At 37.3% G+C, this 18,875-nt stretch overlaps 1 protein-coding gene across 1 annotated transcript in view; it reads right to left on the bottom strand.

The window, feature by feature from the left end:
* LOC126236308 (ATP-dependent zinc metalloprotease YME1L-like) overlaps positions 1–18,875 on the bottom strand; it is a 95,628-nt gene that overhangs the window by 65,679 nt on the left and 11,074 nt on the right. Inside the window, exon 3 of the mRNA XM_049945518.1 lies at positions 12,109–12,391. Within this exon, the coding sequence (XP_049801475.1) occupies positions 12,109–12,391 (283 nt within the window). The remainder of the gene's footprint in view (positions 1–12,108; positions 12,392–18,875) is intronic.

Here is an 18,875-nt window from a genome sequence, read left to right on the forward strand (position 1 = left end):
GTATTTTTTTCTTTATTAAATTTGTTTTTCACTCACAAAAATAAGCTTTGATTTCTGAGTGATGTATACCCAGTTTTCATACACATCATGATGTGCTTTTGCATTTGCTGTGTAAAACTTATGTCGCCTATTGACACTGTAACATCTGCAATATTTATCTACTTCAGGTTGAGATGCATGTGATTACTTTTCTCTTCTGTCAATATATGCAATCTTGAAATAGTCTGTAAATGTGTGTTTTAAAGTTATTAATATAACAGAGGGAAACATTCCACGTGGGAAAAATATATCTAAAAACAAAGATTATGTGACTTCCCGAACGAAAGCACTGGCAGGTCGATAGACACACAAACTAACACAAACATACACACTTTGTGTTTGTTTGTGTGTCTATCGACCTGCCAGTGTTTTAAAGTTATGTCATATATGTACTAAATAGTAATGTATGTCTCTGATTTGAACTTAAGAAATGTAGTACTGTATTGAATAGAAAAGCTGAAAGGAAGCACTCCAAAACGAAATGATTTAGGCAAGAATGAAAAAGGTAGAGGAGCACAAATAAAAAATTATAAAATGTGCTGAACTTACTGTTTATATGACTGACATTGTACATATAGGACACATAATAATTAGTTTTTAAGGATGAAACTGCTTATGTCAGCTTATAAGAAGCCTATGTAACACATTTCTGTAAGAAATACACAACACTGTACAAAAAATAGTTCAGTCTCTTCTGGGTTAACTGAAATTATTATACAAAGTGGTAACTTCCAAGAACTATTAAAATCATTTCTCAGGATATGAAATTTCCTAGAAAAACAGTGATTACAAACTAGATACTAGGCCATAATGGATTAATGGCTTACAGCATTTATATTTGTATAACAGGATGTAATAATGCACTGTGCCAGTGAGACTCACTCAACCCATTTTGGGCAAACCTGTTTTGTCTGGCATCAGGAGAAGGCAAACGCAAAAGTGGCTTCTGTCATTTTAATGGAGGTACCCAAGCTCTTTGGGTACTTAAAGGAGAAACAGAATCAGGATCTGTTAATTCAGGGGGTCAAGCAAACGCTTCTTGCTGGGGAACAGGTGTCACGCTAGGAACTAAGAAAAGGCATTGTGCGTTTAAAGACCAAAAGTGATAAGTGCTTTAAGATCTGTTTACCTGAGGAATTAGTTCCGGTTACCTTTTAATAGTTCTCCGATTGGTAGGCATTGGGCACGAATAAAATCCTGATGAAAATTAAACAGCACCACATGTGGTCCACTTTGTGTAAAGACATGCGGCAATTAGTGGGGGAGTGTGAAGATTGTAAGGCCGCCAAGCCCAACTCCAATTCTAGGCAAGGATTGCTTTAGGCCATGCGAGAAGGTAATCCTATGGACGAATTTTCATTAATTATGTCAGGCCACTTGCATATACAAAAGATGGGAGTTGTCATGTTTTTGTGGTAGTGGATACCTATAAGCACATTTTTGTGGTTGATCCCAAGCAGTGGAGTGGCTACAGGTTTAATTATTCGGCATCTATTTACATTTTTTTCCATCTTCAGCACTCCAAGGTCGATAGTTAGCAACAATGCTGTGGAATTTTTGTCAAGGCAATTTAAGTGCTTCTGTTTTAATTAAAAATGCCATTGCCCATCTCATCGCCATGCCGTACTACCCTCAGCCATCATTTGCCAAAAGGGTGAACTGTAACTTGAAATCGGCGTTGATAATTTTCCATGCTGAGTCGCAGCGCAAGTGGGATGCCTCCATTCTGTGACTGAGTTTAACCTTTAATTTGGCCCATCACGAAGTTTTGAAAGCAGTACCTGCATCATTGCTGTTGAACTACCCTCTCAATCTACACTCGCTAATTTGTGGTCCATGAATGATCTTTTGCCAGACAAAGTCACCTCCTGAGGTAATTTAGTTAAAATGGATGAGAGCCAGGAAGGACACCGAGCTCGCACACAGGAGGTAGGCACAGTGATATTAATAAGGGCCACCAAGCATGCCATGTGAAGGTTGGTGACCGAGTCTTCATCTCTAACTTTCGTGGCCAGAGATGGGCTGACGCAACCATATCTGGTAGGTTGGTTCCTCACTTCATGGGACCCTGTGAGGTCATCCAAGTATTAGTGCGCAACCTTGCATTGGGCAAGGTTTCCAGGGTCCACCCCTCCCAGATTAAAATAACAAGTTAGGGAGTTTTAGTAAACTTAAGCTTCTCTCCCCTCCTTGGGGTGTAGAGTTCTAAGTTAAAGTGGGGGAGACTGAGCCGTGTCAGCTGGCATCTATCAATCGATTGCTCGATCGTCGTTGCGGGGCACGCAATGAGCTTTTACCAACACGAATGTGGATTGTTAGAATTGGAAGGAGCAATTCCAGGGCACGAGGACGGTTTACCTCTGCTGTCAGGCAACAATAGTAAAGGGCTTTTGCAGAGCACAAACTTCATCCTGCGAAGAAAGTGTTTTTTGTTGGCTGTGATCATGATGGGGCTCTGGAAATTTACGTGTGCCGAGTGTGTGGAGAGAGTGAGTGCCAATTCGCCACTGATTCATCAAATATTTGGGTTAGAGTCCTGTGGCTTCTGAACCTTGATTGTTAAAGTCATAGTGCTATGACTAGTTCATCCTTCCCAGAAGATCTGCTGTGTTTGCTGTTTATGGGGGTTCAATCCGATAGGATTGAAGCAACTCCGTTTCATTATAGATGTTAGTTGCACATGTTTGTGAAATGTGTAGAAGCTGCATGGTCTGTGTTACAAGGCTACTGGAGGTACATTAATCAGAACTGCCTGTTTAAATTGGTTACATTTCGAGTGGGTCCCCATGGACCACATTAAGGACTGAACTGTGTTTTGTTCTTCCTTTTAAATTTAATCAGTTCCTTTTCACTGTACTCATTTTTGTTAAGTATTTGTAAAACATTTTGGTGGGGTTGTTAGTTGACTCAGCCTGAGATTTTCTATAGTAAAGTCTGCTGACATAAGAATTTACTTTTCCACATTATTTATGGCTAGTGACTTACTGCAAAACATGTTAGAAGTCGGCGAGTTTGAATTTTCTTCCATTTCAAAACAGTGCACAATGACTATTCCTGTTGCATAATTAGTACAAGTAACTGATTGCCAATTAAGCCTTATTGGTTTTTTCCATTTCTGTAAGCAGAGTGCTACCTAGCTGTCAAGTGCTTTGTTGCTTATCGCCATATTCAATGATTGGGTAGATGGTTGTTCTTTACTTATGTATGGCTCTTAAATGGTAACATAATGAAATATGTGCCGCCCTTTGCAAAGCTGTACACTGTTACTAGTTTTCAAAGGTTAGTTCTTAGTCTGTTGTAGTTCACATTGTACTGGACCTGCCTCATCCACCAATACATCCATGGAGACGAGTTCATACCACCCACTCTGTCCATCAGGTTATCCCACTTGTCATGGGACTGAATTGTATCTCTTGATGCAATAATTTACCAACAACCATATGTATTGCATAAATTTATTTTATGAACTTCTTATGTGCTACCAGTTTCGGCATTACATTGATGCCATCTTCAGGCCCCTGTACAATAAGTAGAACAAATGTACTATTATAAAAAATATAGAATATACCTTAACAATTGACAGGTATCATGATAACTATGTAAGTGGCCCAAAAAGACATATTGTATATCATTAAAACTATACGCAACATTAGGTCAAATATGCTTCTGCCTATGTCATGCTGTTGTTAATATTTTTCACCGTTTTACCCGAATATAGCATGGTAGATGAACACAAGTATACGCTATTATTCATAAATCCGTACCACACAGTTGCAATAGGTCATGCAACACAACAATCAATGTACTGCATACAATTATATGTCCAGTGTGTGTGTGTGTGTGTGTGTGTGTGTGTGTGTGTGTGTGTGTGTAAATAATAAAAAACAAAAAATTAAAATACAAGAAAATGTGACATAGCCATGTCAAAATATATAAGTTACATGTGCGTAGCCTAGGTCGTAGGTCGTATTATGTGTGGTACGACAAATAGCTGCCACTATATTAACGATAAAAAGCATAAAAGAGTTTGTCTTAATAAACCCAATTGCATACACGAACTAAACCAATGCAATTGTACTATAAAAAACCATCAAACACCTGGTCACCGTAGGTACATCGTTAGAACCCCTATGTTAGACCACCCCGCGCTGTGCTGAGTGGATTAATGCAACAACAGTATCTGCCTCGTATAGTCATAGTTACAAAGAATATTCTCTATCTCTGTATATCAAAAATGTCTATCTCCCTACATATTAGTCCTATACAATTATGTAGGATTATACCAAGCGGAATCAAACAAATAAAAAGGAAAGGAAGAAAAAGAAAAATATAGGAGGCGGCCTATAAGTCCGAACATAAACCTCAAAATGAAATGTATACCACCCCTAAGGCTAAGGGTTCCACCTGTAACCATGTCAAATCATTCTCCAGGTTGCATTAAGGCCGGGTGTAGTAACATATGACTATCAGGTTCTTAAGTACATCATCCTATGTCATCATATTCTGTCTAATGACCTTAATGAGTTGGAAACTGTCTGCATGGGTCAAAATGTCATGGCACCTAAAATCTGGTAAAAATATTTGACTAGCTAAAATAAAACAATACCGAATTTATACCCATCAACTAAGTGTCAAGAAAATGCAATGTTACATCAAGTATAAAACTGGTTAGGTGGCAACTCAAGAGTGCAAAGACAGGTGAACAGTACAGTAATCAAAAGGGGTTGGAAAATGATGTTGGACACATTTGCAAGTTATGGCAGTGGACAACTTCCACAGGAGGGGAAAAAATGTAGTATTGACCCACCCGTGCCTTCTATTGGCAAATATCGAAATAGCATCTAAGTATGGTACGTAAAATTCCAAAGTATAATACTGAAGTCCCCATGATCATCAGTATTCAAGTATTATAAGTATCTCATTTGGAGATGTATGGCAACACTGACCTAACAATATCTATGAGAGTATAAGTAATTTTGCTGGTACATCACTGATGACCTGGACCAACAAGTTAAAATATAAGTCACTGCCTATTTATGCATACTTTATCATTAAATCTTGACAGGGTACCGCCTATAACGTTGTGTCTGTTAACTGTTCATCCATCCTAGATACCAGCTAACCACATATTCACTGTGGTAAACGCCCCCTTATAACTAAATTGTAGTAAGGTTATAGGAACAACTAACAAGAAAATTTTATCAGAAGTAAGTCTAAAACATCATCTCTAACGTTACCATATAGCTGTAAAGACTCACTGGCCTCAAATGTATCAGAGGCCAAGTAATTCAATGGGGACGCAGTGGTTCAATTAAGTTCAAATAATACAGATTTGATGCAAACTAAGCACAAACACTCAACATCTACGAGTCAAAACTAAAAATATAAAAAATATGTGAACTTCAGATAACAACTCCCTAACTTTGGTGCTGATGGCTACCTACACCTTATATCTACATCAGGTGTTGCCGTGATATTAAAAGTTAATACTTGCATTTACTAAGATTCATATGGGAAAAGGTTGACAGAAGAAATGCAAATATTGCGTAACCCTACTGCCCAACTTGCCAGAGAGGTGTTGGAAACACAGTAAACATTATGAAAAAGCTGTATGAAGAACCACCACCTAAAATTTTTTTTGTATAGAGTGAGATATTTATACACCAGAATCTACCTCTCACGCTACTTATAACCTTTCAAGCACCTTCTCTAATACATTACCACAATATTATGATGCATATTCAAAGAAGATCATAATTAGCGTGTTACAGAGTAAAATATATCACTCACCACACGTCAGTCTTAAAATTGCTGTACATGGAAGGAGCAATATAACTGGATCCGTGAATCAAATCTAAAATGCAAAACAGTGGGGTAAATGATAGAGTTTCAAGAAGACATCAGCACACTACATTTTATGGTCGACATACCGTTATGCAACAGCTCTTGGTGGCCAGGCGACACAGACTGAGGCGGTTTGCAAACATCGATGTGTTTTGACATGGTTATGTCACATTTTCTTGTATTTTAATTTTTTTTAATTTTTTTTTATTAGTTAATTATATATATGGACATATGATTGTATGCAGTACATTGATTGTTGTGTTGCATGGCCTATGAAAGCTGTGTGGTATGGATTTATGAATAATAGCGTATACGTGTGTTCATCTACCATGCTATATTCGAGTAAAACAGTGAAAACTATTAACAGCAGCATGTCATAGGCAGAAGCATATTTGCCCTAATGTTGCATATAGTTTAAATGATATACTATACGTCTTTTTGAGCCACTTACATAGTTAACATGGTACCTGTCAACTGTTAACATATGTTCTATATTTTTTATAATAGTACATTTGTTCTACTCATTGTACAGGGGCCTGAAGATGGCATCAATGTAATGCTGAAACTGGTAGCACATAAGAAGTTCATAAAATATATTTATGCAATACATACGGCTGTTGGTAAATCATTGCATCAAGAAATACATGCCAGCCGTTGTTCTACAGTCCATAACGTATCAACGAAGATTGAATTGTATCTGTACTACTTCTCCAGGTTCTGAACTTACATCACCAATGGATGTGACACACTGCTTGTATTACTGTTACCAAATTGACTGCAACCATTTAAGATGTATTTAAAACCCAACTGAAAAATTTTGTAAATATTAAGGTTTTGGCTACTAATATGCTGACTTCAGATACCTGTCAATGTTATATGTTCATAATTGTTTAAAAGATCTTTTGATGATGTCAATTGCTAATCTCATTTCATCAGTAATATTTGACAAGTTGCTTAATTTCTTACTTATTTTTAAAAGCTATTTTACTGACTCATAAGGTTGCTGACTTTTATTTAAATAAAACATTATGCCTGATTCAACTATGAATGCTGCTTTATTTTATGGCCCAGCCCTACCGCTCAACAGCCTATTAAGCTGCTTTAGGGTACCTACATCCAGTTAATACTGCTACTCAGGTTGCTGACTCTGTGTGGGGTGCACCCCCCCCCCCCCCTTTTTTTGACAGACATCTCTCCATCCAATCCAGATAACGATAGCTGTAGAAAAACGAGAAGCATCATTGTAGAATCAGAAAAAAAACAACCCACAGGTGATAGTATTAAAATCTTAATGGAGCACTGCAACAAAGTGCTAGAGTTTGGAGTGCTAAGTGTACATTGAAAGGATATGCAAATCGGAAATGGAGGTGGTGTATTTGTCGCAGTAGACAAGAAACTCAAACCCATTGAAATATAAATTAAAGCACATGTGAGAATGTTTGGGCAAGATTCAGTATCAGGTGCGGGCAAAAACTAAATGCCTTCTCTGAAAACTATCTAGAACAGGTAGTTAGGAAGCCCACTCATGATGGAAATATATTGAATCTAATGGCTGCAAATCGACCTGACCTCTTTGGGAATGTCCATATAGAAAGTGGCATCAGTGGCCACAATGCAGTTGGGGCAACAATAATTGTAGAAATACAACGAACAATTAAAACAAGCATGAACAATTAAAGCAAGCAGAAAGACTTATATGTTCAGTAAACTGAATAAAAAATCTGTAGTGTCACACTGTGATGAGAAAGTTGATACTTTCAGCACAGGGCAGGAGCATGTAGAGGAACTCTGAGTCAAGTTTAAATTAGTAGTTGATCATGAACTGGATAGTTATGTATCCACTAGAACAGTTCATAATGGGAGGGAACTTCCACATAGAGAAACTTCTAAATAAACAGAGATTACTGTGTAATAGGTGTAAAATGAAGCTTAGGGCTATAGATCGAGAGATGCCGAATGGAACACATTTGGCCGTCAAGAGAGCAATGCCTGATGCCTTCAATAACTACCATAGCAGAATACTTTCAAGTGATCTTTCACAGAACCCAAAGAAATACTGGCCATATGTAACGGTAACGGCTGTTAGTGGCGCCAAAGTTAGTAAAATCCAGATGAATTGCCCCAATTTAATCCTTGTACCACTGAAACAATGAATGAAATAAGTATTAGTGTCGGTGGTGTTGACAAACGGCTGAAATCATTAAAACTGAACAAAGCTCCAGGGTCCTACTGAATCCCTGTCATATTCTGTACTGAATTTGTGGCTGAGTTAGCCCCCTCTTCTGATTATATTCTATCATAGATCCCTTGAACAAAAAACCATGCCCCGTTCTTGGAAAAAGGCACAGGTCACACCCATCTACAAGAAAGGTAGTAGAAGGATCTGCAAAACTACTGTCAAATTTCCTAGACATAAATTTCTTGTAGAATCTTAGAACATATTCTGAGCTCTAATATGATAAGGTACCTTGAATAGAATGACCTACTCAATGCCAACCAACAAGGATTCCGAAAACACAGAAAATGTGAAACCGAACTCACTTTTCTCGGATGACATAGTGAAAGCTTTGAATCAAGCCAATTAGATAGATGCTGTAAATCTTGATTTCCGAAAACCATTTGACTCAGTACCACACCTACACTTATTATCAAAAGTATGATCATACGGGGGTATCAAGTGAAATTTGTGACTGGACTGAGGATGTTTTGGAGGGAGAATACAACATGTTATCTTGGATGGAGAATCATCGTCAGATGTAGAAAGAACTTCAGGTGTGCCCCAGAGAAGTAGGCAGGGACCCTTGCCATTCATGTCTTTCATTAATGACCTTGCAGACAATATTAATAGTGAAATAAGACCTTTTGTGGATGATGCAGTTATCTACAATGAAGCACTATCTGAAAGAAGCTACATACACATTCAGTCAGATCTTAATAAGATTTCAAAGTGGTGCAGAGTTTGGCAACCTGCTCTATATGTTCAGAAATGTAAAGTTTTGCACTTCATAAATCGAAAAAATGTATCCTACGACTATGTCAATGAGTCACTCCTGGAATCTGCCAACTCATACGTATATCTGGATGTAACACTTTGTAGGGATATAAAATGGAATGATCACATGGGTTTAGTTGTGGTTAAAGCAGGTGGAATACTGCAGTTTACTGATAGAACACTGGGTAAGTGCAACCAGTCTACAAATGAGATTGCTTACAAATCACTTGTGCGACAAGTTCTAGAATACTGCTCAAGTATGTGGGACCCCTACTGGATAGGACTAACACAGGGATACTGAATGTATACAGAGAAGGGCAGTACGAATGGTCACAGGGTTGCTTAATCCGTGGAAGAATGTCACAGATACTGAAGGAACTGAACTGTAAGACTCTAAGATAGATGTAAACTATTCTGAGAAAGACTTACTGAGGTTTCAAGGACCAACTTTAAATTATTGCTCTAGGAATATGCTACAACCCCCTACGTATCGCTCTAATGGGGATCAATAGGGTAAGATTAGAATAATCACTGCACACAGAGAGGCATTCAAACAATCATTCTTCCCGCATTCCATATGTGAATGAAACAAGAAGAAACTTTAATAACTGGTACAATGGGACGTACCCTCTGCCATACACCTCACAGTGGTTTGCCGGATATAGATGTAGATGTAAATGTGTATTTATACTTAACTGTTTTTGTTGCTATTATTTAATGTTGATAGTGTTAGTCAGGCTGTCCATACATAATTCAACAGTGAAAGTTCGAGTAAGGTTCAGTTACCTGTTCTAGAAATATTTGTGCTCCTAAAATAAGTTGTAGTACTTGAGTTAAACTATAACATATTCAGGGCTCCTACATACATTTCATGATCTGTGCAATGCAAACACGCTCTGACAGTCAATGAAAACAACTAATGTTCATGTTTGTTAATGAGATGTAGTTTGCTACTATAATTACTTAATATGAAGGCTGTTATTTTAACTTATGTTAAACATTTGGTTGAAACTAATTTTGCCTAATTTAGGCTGGTTCAAATCCCACAACAACTCCCCCCCCCCTTTCCTTTAAATACTTGGCTGACATAGAAAATGTTATAAAGTTCAATTTCCCTTTACATTAGCACACAATAACAGTCATTCAGGGTGGTATCTTTAATATCAGTATCCCCCTTGGAGTGTTACACATGCTTCTATCCACAAACTCTAGCATTTCTCCAGTTACCAATCCATTAAATAATACTTTAACTTTATTAAACTGTCTATAATTTCTTTGCACCACCACACATTCTTCTTCTACTAAACTACACTCCATACTATGGTTTAACACTTGGCCACTTCTCCTGCACTTAATGTCTTAATCTATAATACTGCATTTCTTTTTCTTCATTCTTCTGTTTTCCGATTTGTATTTCATAACCACCAATCTCAATTCAAAACTGCCAATTGGTATGACTTGCAGTTCACTATGGGGTTCCTAAATCATTACTGAACCAAGATATAATCAAACTTATTTTTTTCCTTCTTTTTTTTTGTAATGGAAAGAGGTTTTATCATTCACTGTGTAACAACCGGATCACATTTCAAAGCTATATAAACAGTTCCATGCTGAAATGTGGCAATTTATTAAGGGGCTCCGGAACGCCCTATACTTGCAATGTTAAAATAACGCATAGAAATTACATCTTTCCTCACAAAGTATTTGAGGTAGGAAGTTGAACGTTTTACAGATTATTTATTGGAATATGGACTACAACTTAACACAGGGATTTTACAAAATTTTAGTTCAGTTATTAAAGATGATTTTTTTTCAATTGTAATGAAAATTCACAACTTTTTTTGCAATTTTTTATTTATATATTCAAAAATATACAGTTTTTTGGAAAAAGGCTGTGTTAAATTATGCAGAAGGTACTGTGTAATATTTACTGAAAGTTTGAAACAAATATGTTTGGAAGATCCTTAGAAAACATGTAATTAGTATGAGAAAATAAAAGTTTTGGGAATCGAGCGACAAAGATTGGATTAACTTTTTAGTGCATTCCAGGTCCATAGGATGGATTATCTTCATCCTCTGCAAACTCCTCCTCCAGCTTCCTCTTGTTCCTCCTCCTGTTTACTCTTGCTTGTATTTCTAGACTCTTTACAGCCCTGTCTGCAGCCTGAAGGCGTTCCTTGTCTAAAGCAAGCATCGCTCGTACCATGTTAGAACCTATCTTCATTCCCATATTTCTAAATACCTTGCACCTTACAATGTTGCCGTCATTGAAAGTCGCAACAGCATCATACACACCAAAGTGAAGTGTATCTATTCCAACAAATACAGTCTTGGGGATTCTCGACCATATAACACTATTTACACTTACATTGGGGTTTTGAGTTTTTCCGTGAATACACTTTTTCAACAGTTCAGGTGCTGCTAAGTCTCTGAAAATAGGTTTTATCACCTCATTGAACCAAGCTTCTTCTGTGAAGTATTTTCTTTCCCACTTTGACTGCTATGGGCAGGTGTACTTGAGAGGTTAGGTTCCACTTGGTTATCGTCTTTATTGTTTTCAGTAATAACACATACCTTTGGCTTTCCAACATTTCTCCTTTTCTTAAAAGCCTTCAGAGGATTTCTAATAACTTTACTTTTACTCATTATTATACTTCAACAAAACAGAGACTCAAGAAACAGAATTAATTACGAATATTTTCGAGATAACGACAGAGTAAATAAACATGAAACAATCGACAATCACACCAGCGATATATATTGAACCATCACAGGTTAGCCACAACACATACTTTATCTCACATCACTAAAGTGTACCTGATGAACACGGACGTTAATAATAACACCATTTGACAGCAGTTTAACAGCGCCACAGTGGGTCACGCCCATGTAGAACACATTTAAAAAAAAATTTAAAAATAGTTGTAGTCTTCGGAATTGAATAAATTATATATCTATTAAAAGGTAATAGTCTGCAGATTCAGAAAACGCAAAAAGTAAAAATTGAACTTTTCATGATTTTTGAGCCTTTCCGGAGGCCCTTAAGATAAAATTTTAGAAGAGGCTGTTGCAAATATATTTTTGGCAATGATCACATGAAATGAGTGGCTATACTCCAATAAAATAGTACTTAACATGTAATTTAACTGTCTGGTTATTTTTCACAATGTGAGTTTTTTTTATACAATACAAAGTAAATGAAATCTCAGACAAGCTTTCGGTTTTCTACTTACCAAGAACAAGTGGATTACGACAGTAATGGCTCTGTAGTATACTTCTGTGGAATTTAGTTGAGACGGCAATGTTTGGAAAAACTGGAAAACTGTTAACAAGTGATCCATGTTTATTCTCATAAAATGAGTCTGCTGATTTATATGATACCAGCCAAGGCAATGATTTTGTTCTGGAAGGTCTCCAGGATAAATTTCTGCTATTAATTTTGGCACTTCCATCGGTCACAGATATTTTTAAAGATGAAAAGTTTTCCAATATTGATTTAGAACAGTTTTTGAGCACCTATAGAAAAAGAAAAGATAGGTGATTATTATTAGGTGATTATTTTAAAATATTTTTGTCCAGAGCCAAACTGAATTACATTACTGATTTAATTGTTATTAAATAGGCTATGTAATTACACATATGTTGGACTTGTTATTCTTACTTTTGGCAGCATATTATCATTATTTTTATCGAATAATCGGAACTACAAGTTGAAGCAAAAATCAGAAATGGCAATAAAATAAAAAGGAAAAGCACAGGAAAACTAAATCAAATCATTACATCACTTGACAAGAAAAACTGGACTGACAGAAATAAAAACTATGACAGCATGACTAAACAAGACGAATTTAAAATAAAAATACACTATGAACATCTACAGTAATAAGACACCTTATATCAACACAGATTAAGACATTACCAGACTAATCCACCTTGAAGCCTTATACGCAGCCTAAAGTCTAAAACCCTGTATGAACAGGATTACTTAGGAGTCTAGAACTTTTGGAATGAAGGATATTCTGGAGGATATTGGAACCTCAAAGAAGAACAGATAGTCAACATAGAAGAAGAGTGAACCAAGAACTGTACCCAAATAGAGAAGTCTCAGATATCATCAGGAAAAGAATTATGTTCATTAAGACAACTTCTTAGAATGGACCACAGGAAGAGCACACATCAGGTGTTGAAGTTAGTTGTGAATAAGAGGCCCACAGAACCCTGAATAAAAAAAGTACAAAGTGATCTGGAAGAAATAGGAATAAAACTGGGTAACTTGAAAATCTAAATTTGCAGCTGTGATACGTTTCCATGACAGAGCTACATCCAGGACAAAAACATCATAAACAGGAGAATGAAGAAGCAAAGTACGAAAAGGAAAGAATATTAGATGAAGATGAAGACTATAAACTCATTCAAATTAACATGATCCTCAGACGGCCAAAACAAGATGACCTGATTCCGGTTTCAATACCATTTACGATACAAAAACATTCACTTACTCCAGAAACAAAGAGGGCATTCATAATACTGACTGAACATCTTTTAATCTTATGTGGCTCAGTATTATTCCTAGTGATGTGAAGTTCATTTTAGACTGCAAGAAAGATGAAGAGGTGACATCTGTATTTACTATCCTGCATCAAAATGCAACGTTCTTTTGTGTGGCTGTCCTGATGAGAGTTCTACGTGTTGGTGGCTACCCATTGGGGGCAATCAGGGAAGTTTATTAAAAAATTTTTTGACATGATTTCTTTGGTTAAGAGTGTTGCTTGCTGGTGGAATGTTCACACAGCTCGCTCGCATTACCAGTCAGTGTTGCTGGGCTAGCATCATTCTAACAGATAAAGACTGGCAAAGAACAGGCGCTTCATGAATGTCACCTGCAGCCATTGACCAATGAGAGCATAGCAAACTGCTCAGAGTTCTGGGCACAGATGACCTAAGCCACTCTCCCAACCTGACATGAAGTCTTTCCCTCCTGTCCTGCATTCCACTCGACACTTAGGTCATAATGGTCAATCATCCCTGGGTGCTGAGATGGTTCATCCAGGAAATGGCTTCAAAAAACTGTAAAAACACATGCAGCTGTGTGCGTGCATCCTGACTTAACACTAGCAGCTCTATTAGCAAATGACAGCTTTGGAGGGATGTATTATGATGGACAAGCTTGGTGGCACCCTTGACATGTGAAGCCCGATTGAACTCAAAGCATGAGAAATCCTGAGTGCAAGTCAGCCAGCCTGAGGCTCTGACCATGTGCTGCAAAAAACCCAACCAGCTGAGTGGACTTGGGAGATAGCCCGAAGGCCAAATTGATAGAAAATATGAAATATGGGAAATTATAAATAAAAACCAAATCGGTGACAGAGAAGCCAGTTATATGGTTCTGAAGATGAAAATCAGACAAGGGTATGAGTAAAGATGTATCCTCACTACAAGATTTAGCTTACAAGTTAATAAATGTTAAATGTTGTAGATATAAAATAACCTTCAAAAGTTAGTAACTTATTAACACTTTAAGTGATTCACACAAAAGCAGTGTCAGTGGGTAGGTCCAAGTGACTAATACCTAACAGTTTTACTTGATTCTCAGTGAATATTAGATATTTCAAATTACAGGGTAGACTGTATATTCCATGCATGAAAAAGTGAATTCTCTAACAAATAAGACACGAAATAGTGAAAGTACAGAAAAAAAAGCATTAGTAAATACATGCAAGTAAAGATGTATGACAGTAATTAGTTTGTCAGATGTTTATTAATGATGTAACAACAAAAAATAGCATCCATATGGACAAAAACACCACCATTAAAGCTATATAAAAACAAGTAGAAGTGAAAAGCTGAAGAAATTCACATCCATATTCATGTGTGACATTTATAACATAAATTTATAGTTTAGGCATGCTTTTGGAAGTCTGAAGGGTGTTGCTTGACACATCAGTGCAAGTCTGTAAGTAACATTTAGGATTAGTGCAATGGATGTGTTAGTTGGCTCTGGACAGTGACATAGCCAACAATTTGGAATACAACCACACATTAAGAGGCCCTAAGAACAGTGCATTGCCTTACTTTTATTCAATTTTTTTATTTGTGCAGATGCATGTGGAGGTTCACATGTCAATCTTTAGTGAAAGCAACAGTCATAAACATTTGACAATTATTTATCTTACAGAGATCAGAAACAAGAACAGTGCTACGATTCATTACCATTTTACATTCCCTAAATTACCCCATTAGGTTACAGCCTAATTATGCAATAAACCTGAAATCTTTAACACATTTTCTGTTGATTACTAAAAAACTGCCCATACACGTCCACTTTCTGATTTTTAATATGCTGGAAATGAATGGCAACTTGTAGGCAGCCATAAAAAAGTTCCAGTTCTGACCCTGTCAAAAACCTGCGTAATATTGAATTTTATATTATTTTCTTGAACGAAAAACACCTGAGTACACAATTTTTTCCTGTACCTGAGAGCAGGGAGGAAGGGAGGTACACATTCTGATAATAAGTGTTTACGACCTGTTGCCGCTCGTGGCATGGCTTGCTTTTGTGTGCTGCCACGGCTTCAATTAAAAAAAAGAAGAGAGAGAGAGAGAGAGAGAGAGAGAGAGAGAGAGAGAGAAAGGAATTGTCTCATAAGTGAAACAATGGCAAGAGACTGCTATTTGTTGTTACTTACACTGCTGCTTTCACTGATAATGATCAACAAGAACCAAATAATTGACGGCGTAAGATAGAAGATGTTCTGAACGAGAGTTTAGCGAAAATTTTTCTCCGTTTGAAAATATTTGTTGCAGCTGCCTATTTAGTACATTACATTCTGCCCAGAAATTAGAGTCATATTGGATTTAAAAATCTAGTCAGCTGCCGTGCTTCATTTCTGACTGTATCACTATTCAGCATAAGAATAATACGAATATAAACATGATATGATACGTATATTCTTCCACATTTGCTGTTGTCTCACTCTAGTTTTATAGTTTATTAGGTAGACAGGATTTAAATGAGATAGCAGCAAACACTAAAGAATACATGGCATGATGTTTACATTCTTCTTTTCTTTTAATTTATTTACTGACGCAGAGGTTTTGTCGCCAATATTTATCTTTGTGCTTGCAAAGCATGCCTTTGTAGCGCTACATATATTTGACGGCAGAAGTTAGTTGTGGCGGCACCTACTAACATTTTTCAGAACTTCCGCTTACTTTGCACTCGATTCTAGGGCGCAGGCAGTTTTTTGGATTACAAAAACCAGAAAAAAAGTATGACTTAGATTCAAGTAAATACGGTAGATAAGTTGCATTACAATTTTTTACTCTTACTGCTGTTCGTCTGTGAGCCTTCTGGTCATTAATAATACACTACTGGCCATTAAAATTGCTACACCATGAAGATGACGTGCAACAGACACGAAATTTAACCGACAGGAAGAAGATGCTGTGATATGCAAATGATTAGCTTTTCAGAGCATTCACAAGTATGGCGCCGGTGGCGACACCTACAACGTGCTGACATGAGGGAAGTTTACAACCGATTTCCCATACACAAACAGCAGTTGACTGGCATTGCCTGGCGAAACATTGTTGTGATGCCTCGTGTAAGGAGGAGAAATGCGTACCATCACATTTCCGACTTTGATAAAGGTCGGATTGTGGCCTATTGCCATTGCGGTTTATCGTATCGCGACATTGCTGCTCGCGTTGGTCGAGATCCAATGACTGTTAGCAGAATATGGGATCGATGGGTTCAGGAGGGTAATATGGAATGCCGTGCTGGATCCCAACAGCCTCATATCACTAGCAGTCGAGATGACAGGCATCTTATCCACATGGCTGTAACGGATCGTGCAGCCACGTCTCGATCCCCGAGTCAACAGATAGGGACGTTTGAAAGACAACAACCATCTGCACGAACAGTTCGACATCGTTTGCAGCAGCATGGAGTATCAGCTTGGAGACCATGGCTGCGGTTACCCTTGACGCTGCATCACAGACAGGAGCGCCTGCGATGGTGTACTCAACGACGAACCTGGATGCACAAATGGCAAAACGTCATTTGTTCGTATGAATCCAGGTTCTGTTTGCAGCATCATGATGGTCGCATCCGTGTTTGGTGACATCGCGGTGAATGCACATTGGAAGAGTGTATTTGTCATCGCCATACTGGCGTATCACCTGGCATGATGGTATGGGGTGCCATTTGTTACACGTCTCTTGTCACCTCTTGTTCGCATTGACGGCACTTTGAACAGTGGACGTTACATTTCAGATGTGTTACGACCCGTGGCTCTATCCTTCATTTGATCCCTGCGAAACCCTACATTTCAGCAGGATAATGCATGACCGCATGTTGCAGGTCCTGTACGGGCCTTTGTGGATACAGAAAATGTTTGACTGCTGCCCTGGCCAGCACATTCTCCAGATCTCTTACCAATTGATTACGTCTGGTCAATGGTGGCCAAGCAACTGGCTCGTCACAATACGCCAGTCGCTACACTTGATGAACTGTGGTATCGTGTTGAAGCTGCATGGGCAGCTGTACCTGTACACGCCATCCAAGCTCTGTTTGACTCAATGCCCAGGCATATCAAGGCTGTTATTACAGCCAGAGGTGGTTGTTCCGGGTACTGATTTCTTAGGATCTATGCACCCACATTGCGTGAAAATGTTATCACATGTCAGTTCTAGTATAATATATTTGTCCAATGAATACCCGTTTATCATCTGCATTTCTTCTTGGTGTAGCAATTTTAATGGCCAGTAGTGTAATAAATAATTAAAATAATTTATTATTTCTCACAAAATAATTTATGTAATCATGACATAGAAAAACGTGTTTCAATTTTTATGTGATAAAGCTTTAGTTTCCATGGATGACTATAAAAGACAAAGCTGTCATAATAGATTTCTCACGTATTTTGCATCTTGGTTAGTTTCTACTTGATGGCAGCTTTGCCAGATGTTAATGTATTATATGCTGCATCATAGCTTGCTGTAAATTCTTGTAAGTTCATTTGGTTAAAAAATAATTATTGTTGATCTTAAAAATCGTTCCTATACTTAGATGAAAACCTTTCCCTCTCCTTAAGTGCGTCCACAATGACTGTAAGGGCGGAAACTCATGTGGTTTTCCAGACTAATTTCTAAATCATTTCAAAACTAGATTTCTTAAGTTTCCATTGAGTACTGCATGGTCATCTTTGATTGTTAGAAAAATATTATATGTAAACCACATAAGTCAAAGCCTTGAGTTAAATTTGGCTTGGGCCTTGAAAATGGTATTTCATAATTTAAAAAATCATAAGTGAATCTGAAATTAAGAAAGGAAAAAGTAACCACATCTTACAACTAATATCTGATAATACAGTCGGAGATAATGTTTAGGTAGTAAACTTTCTCTCAGACTTAAGATAAAGAGAATCATAAAAGTTGAACTGTTATTGTGGAGTATAAATAATAATGAGAAGTAATAGCCTTTGAACGAATCTCTCTGAAGTAACTGTGAAATGATCAAAACATGAAATTTAAAAGTAATTTAACTTCAAACGAAATGATCTCAAACTATCTGCCCCAGCAGTAGAGAAAAAAAGATTTTAGTATATGTTGTTGCTGTAACTGTTGTTTTCTTGAAACTTAATTATAAGTTGTATTTTTTTTAAAATAAAACTGTTATCTTATTAATTATTTGATTTCAAATTAATGATATGAATATAACAGAGGGAAACATTCCACGTGGAAAAAATATATCTAAAAAGAAAGATGATGAGACTTACCAAACAAAAGCGCTGGCAGGTCGATAGACACACAAACAAACACAAATATACACACAAAATTCAAGCTTTCGCAACAAACTGTTGCCTCATCAGGAAAGAGGGAAGGAGAGGGAAAGACGAAAGGATGTGGGTTTTAAGGGAGAGGGTAAGGAGTCATTCCTATCCCGGGAGCGGAAAGACTTACCTTAGGGGGAAAAAAGGACAGGTATACAATCGCGCAC

This window comes from Schistocerca nitens, chromosome 2, assembly GCF_023898315.1.
Source record: "Schistocerca nitens isolate TAMUIC-IGC-003100 chromosome 2, iqSchNite1.1, whole genome shotgun sequence".
NCBI classification, from domain to species: Eukaryota; Metazoa; Arthropoda; class Insecta; order Orthoptera; family Acrididae; genus Schistocerca; species Schistocerca nitens.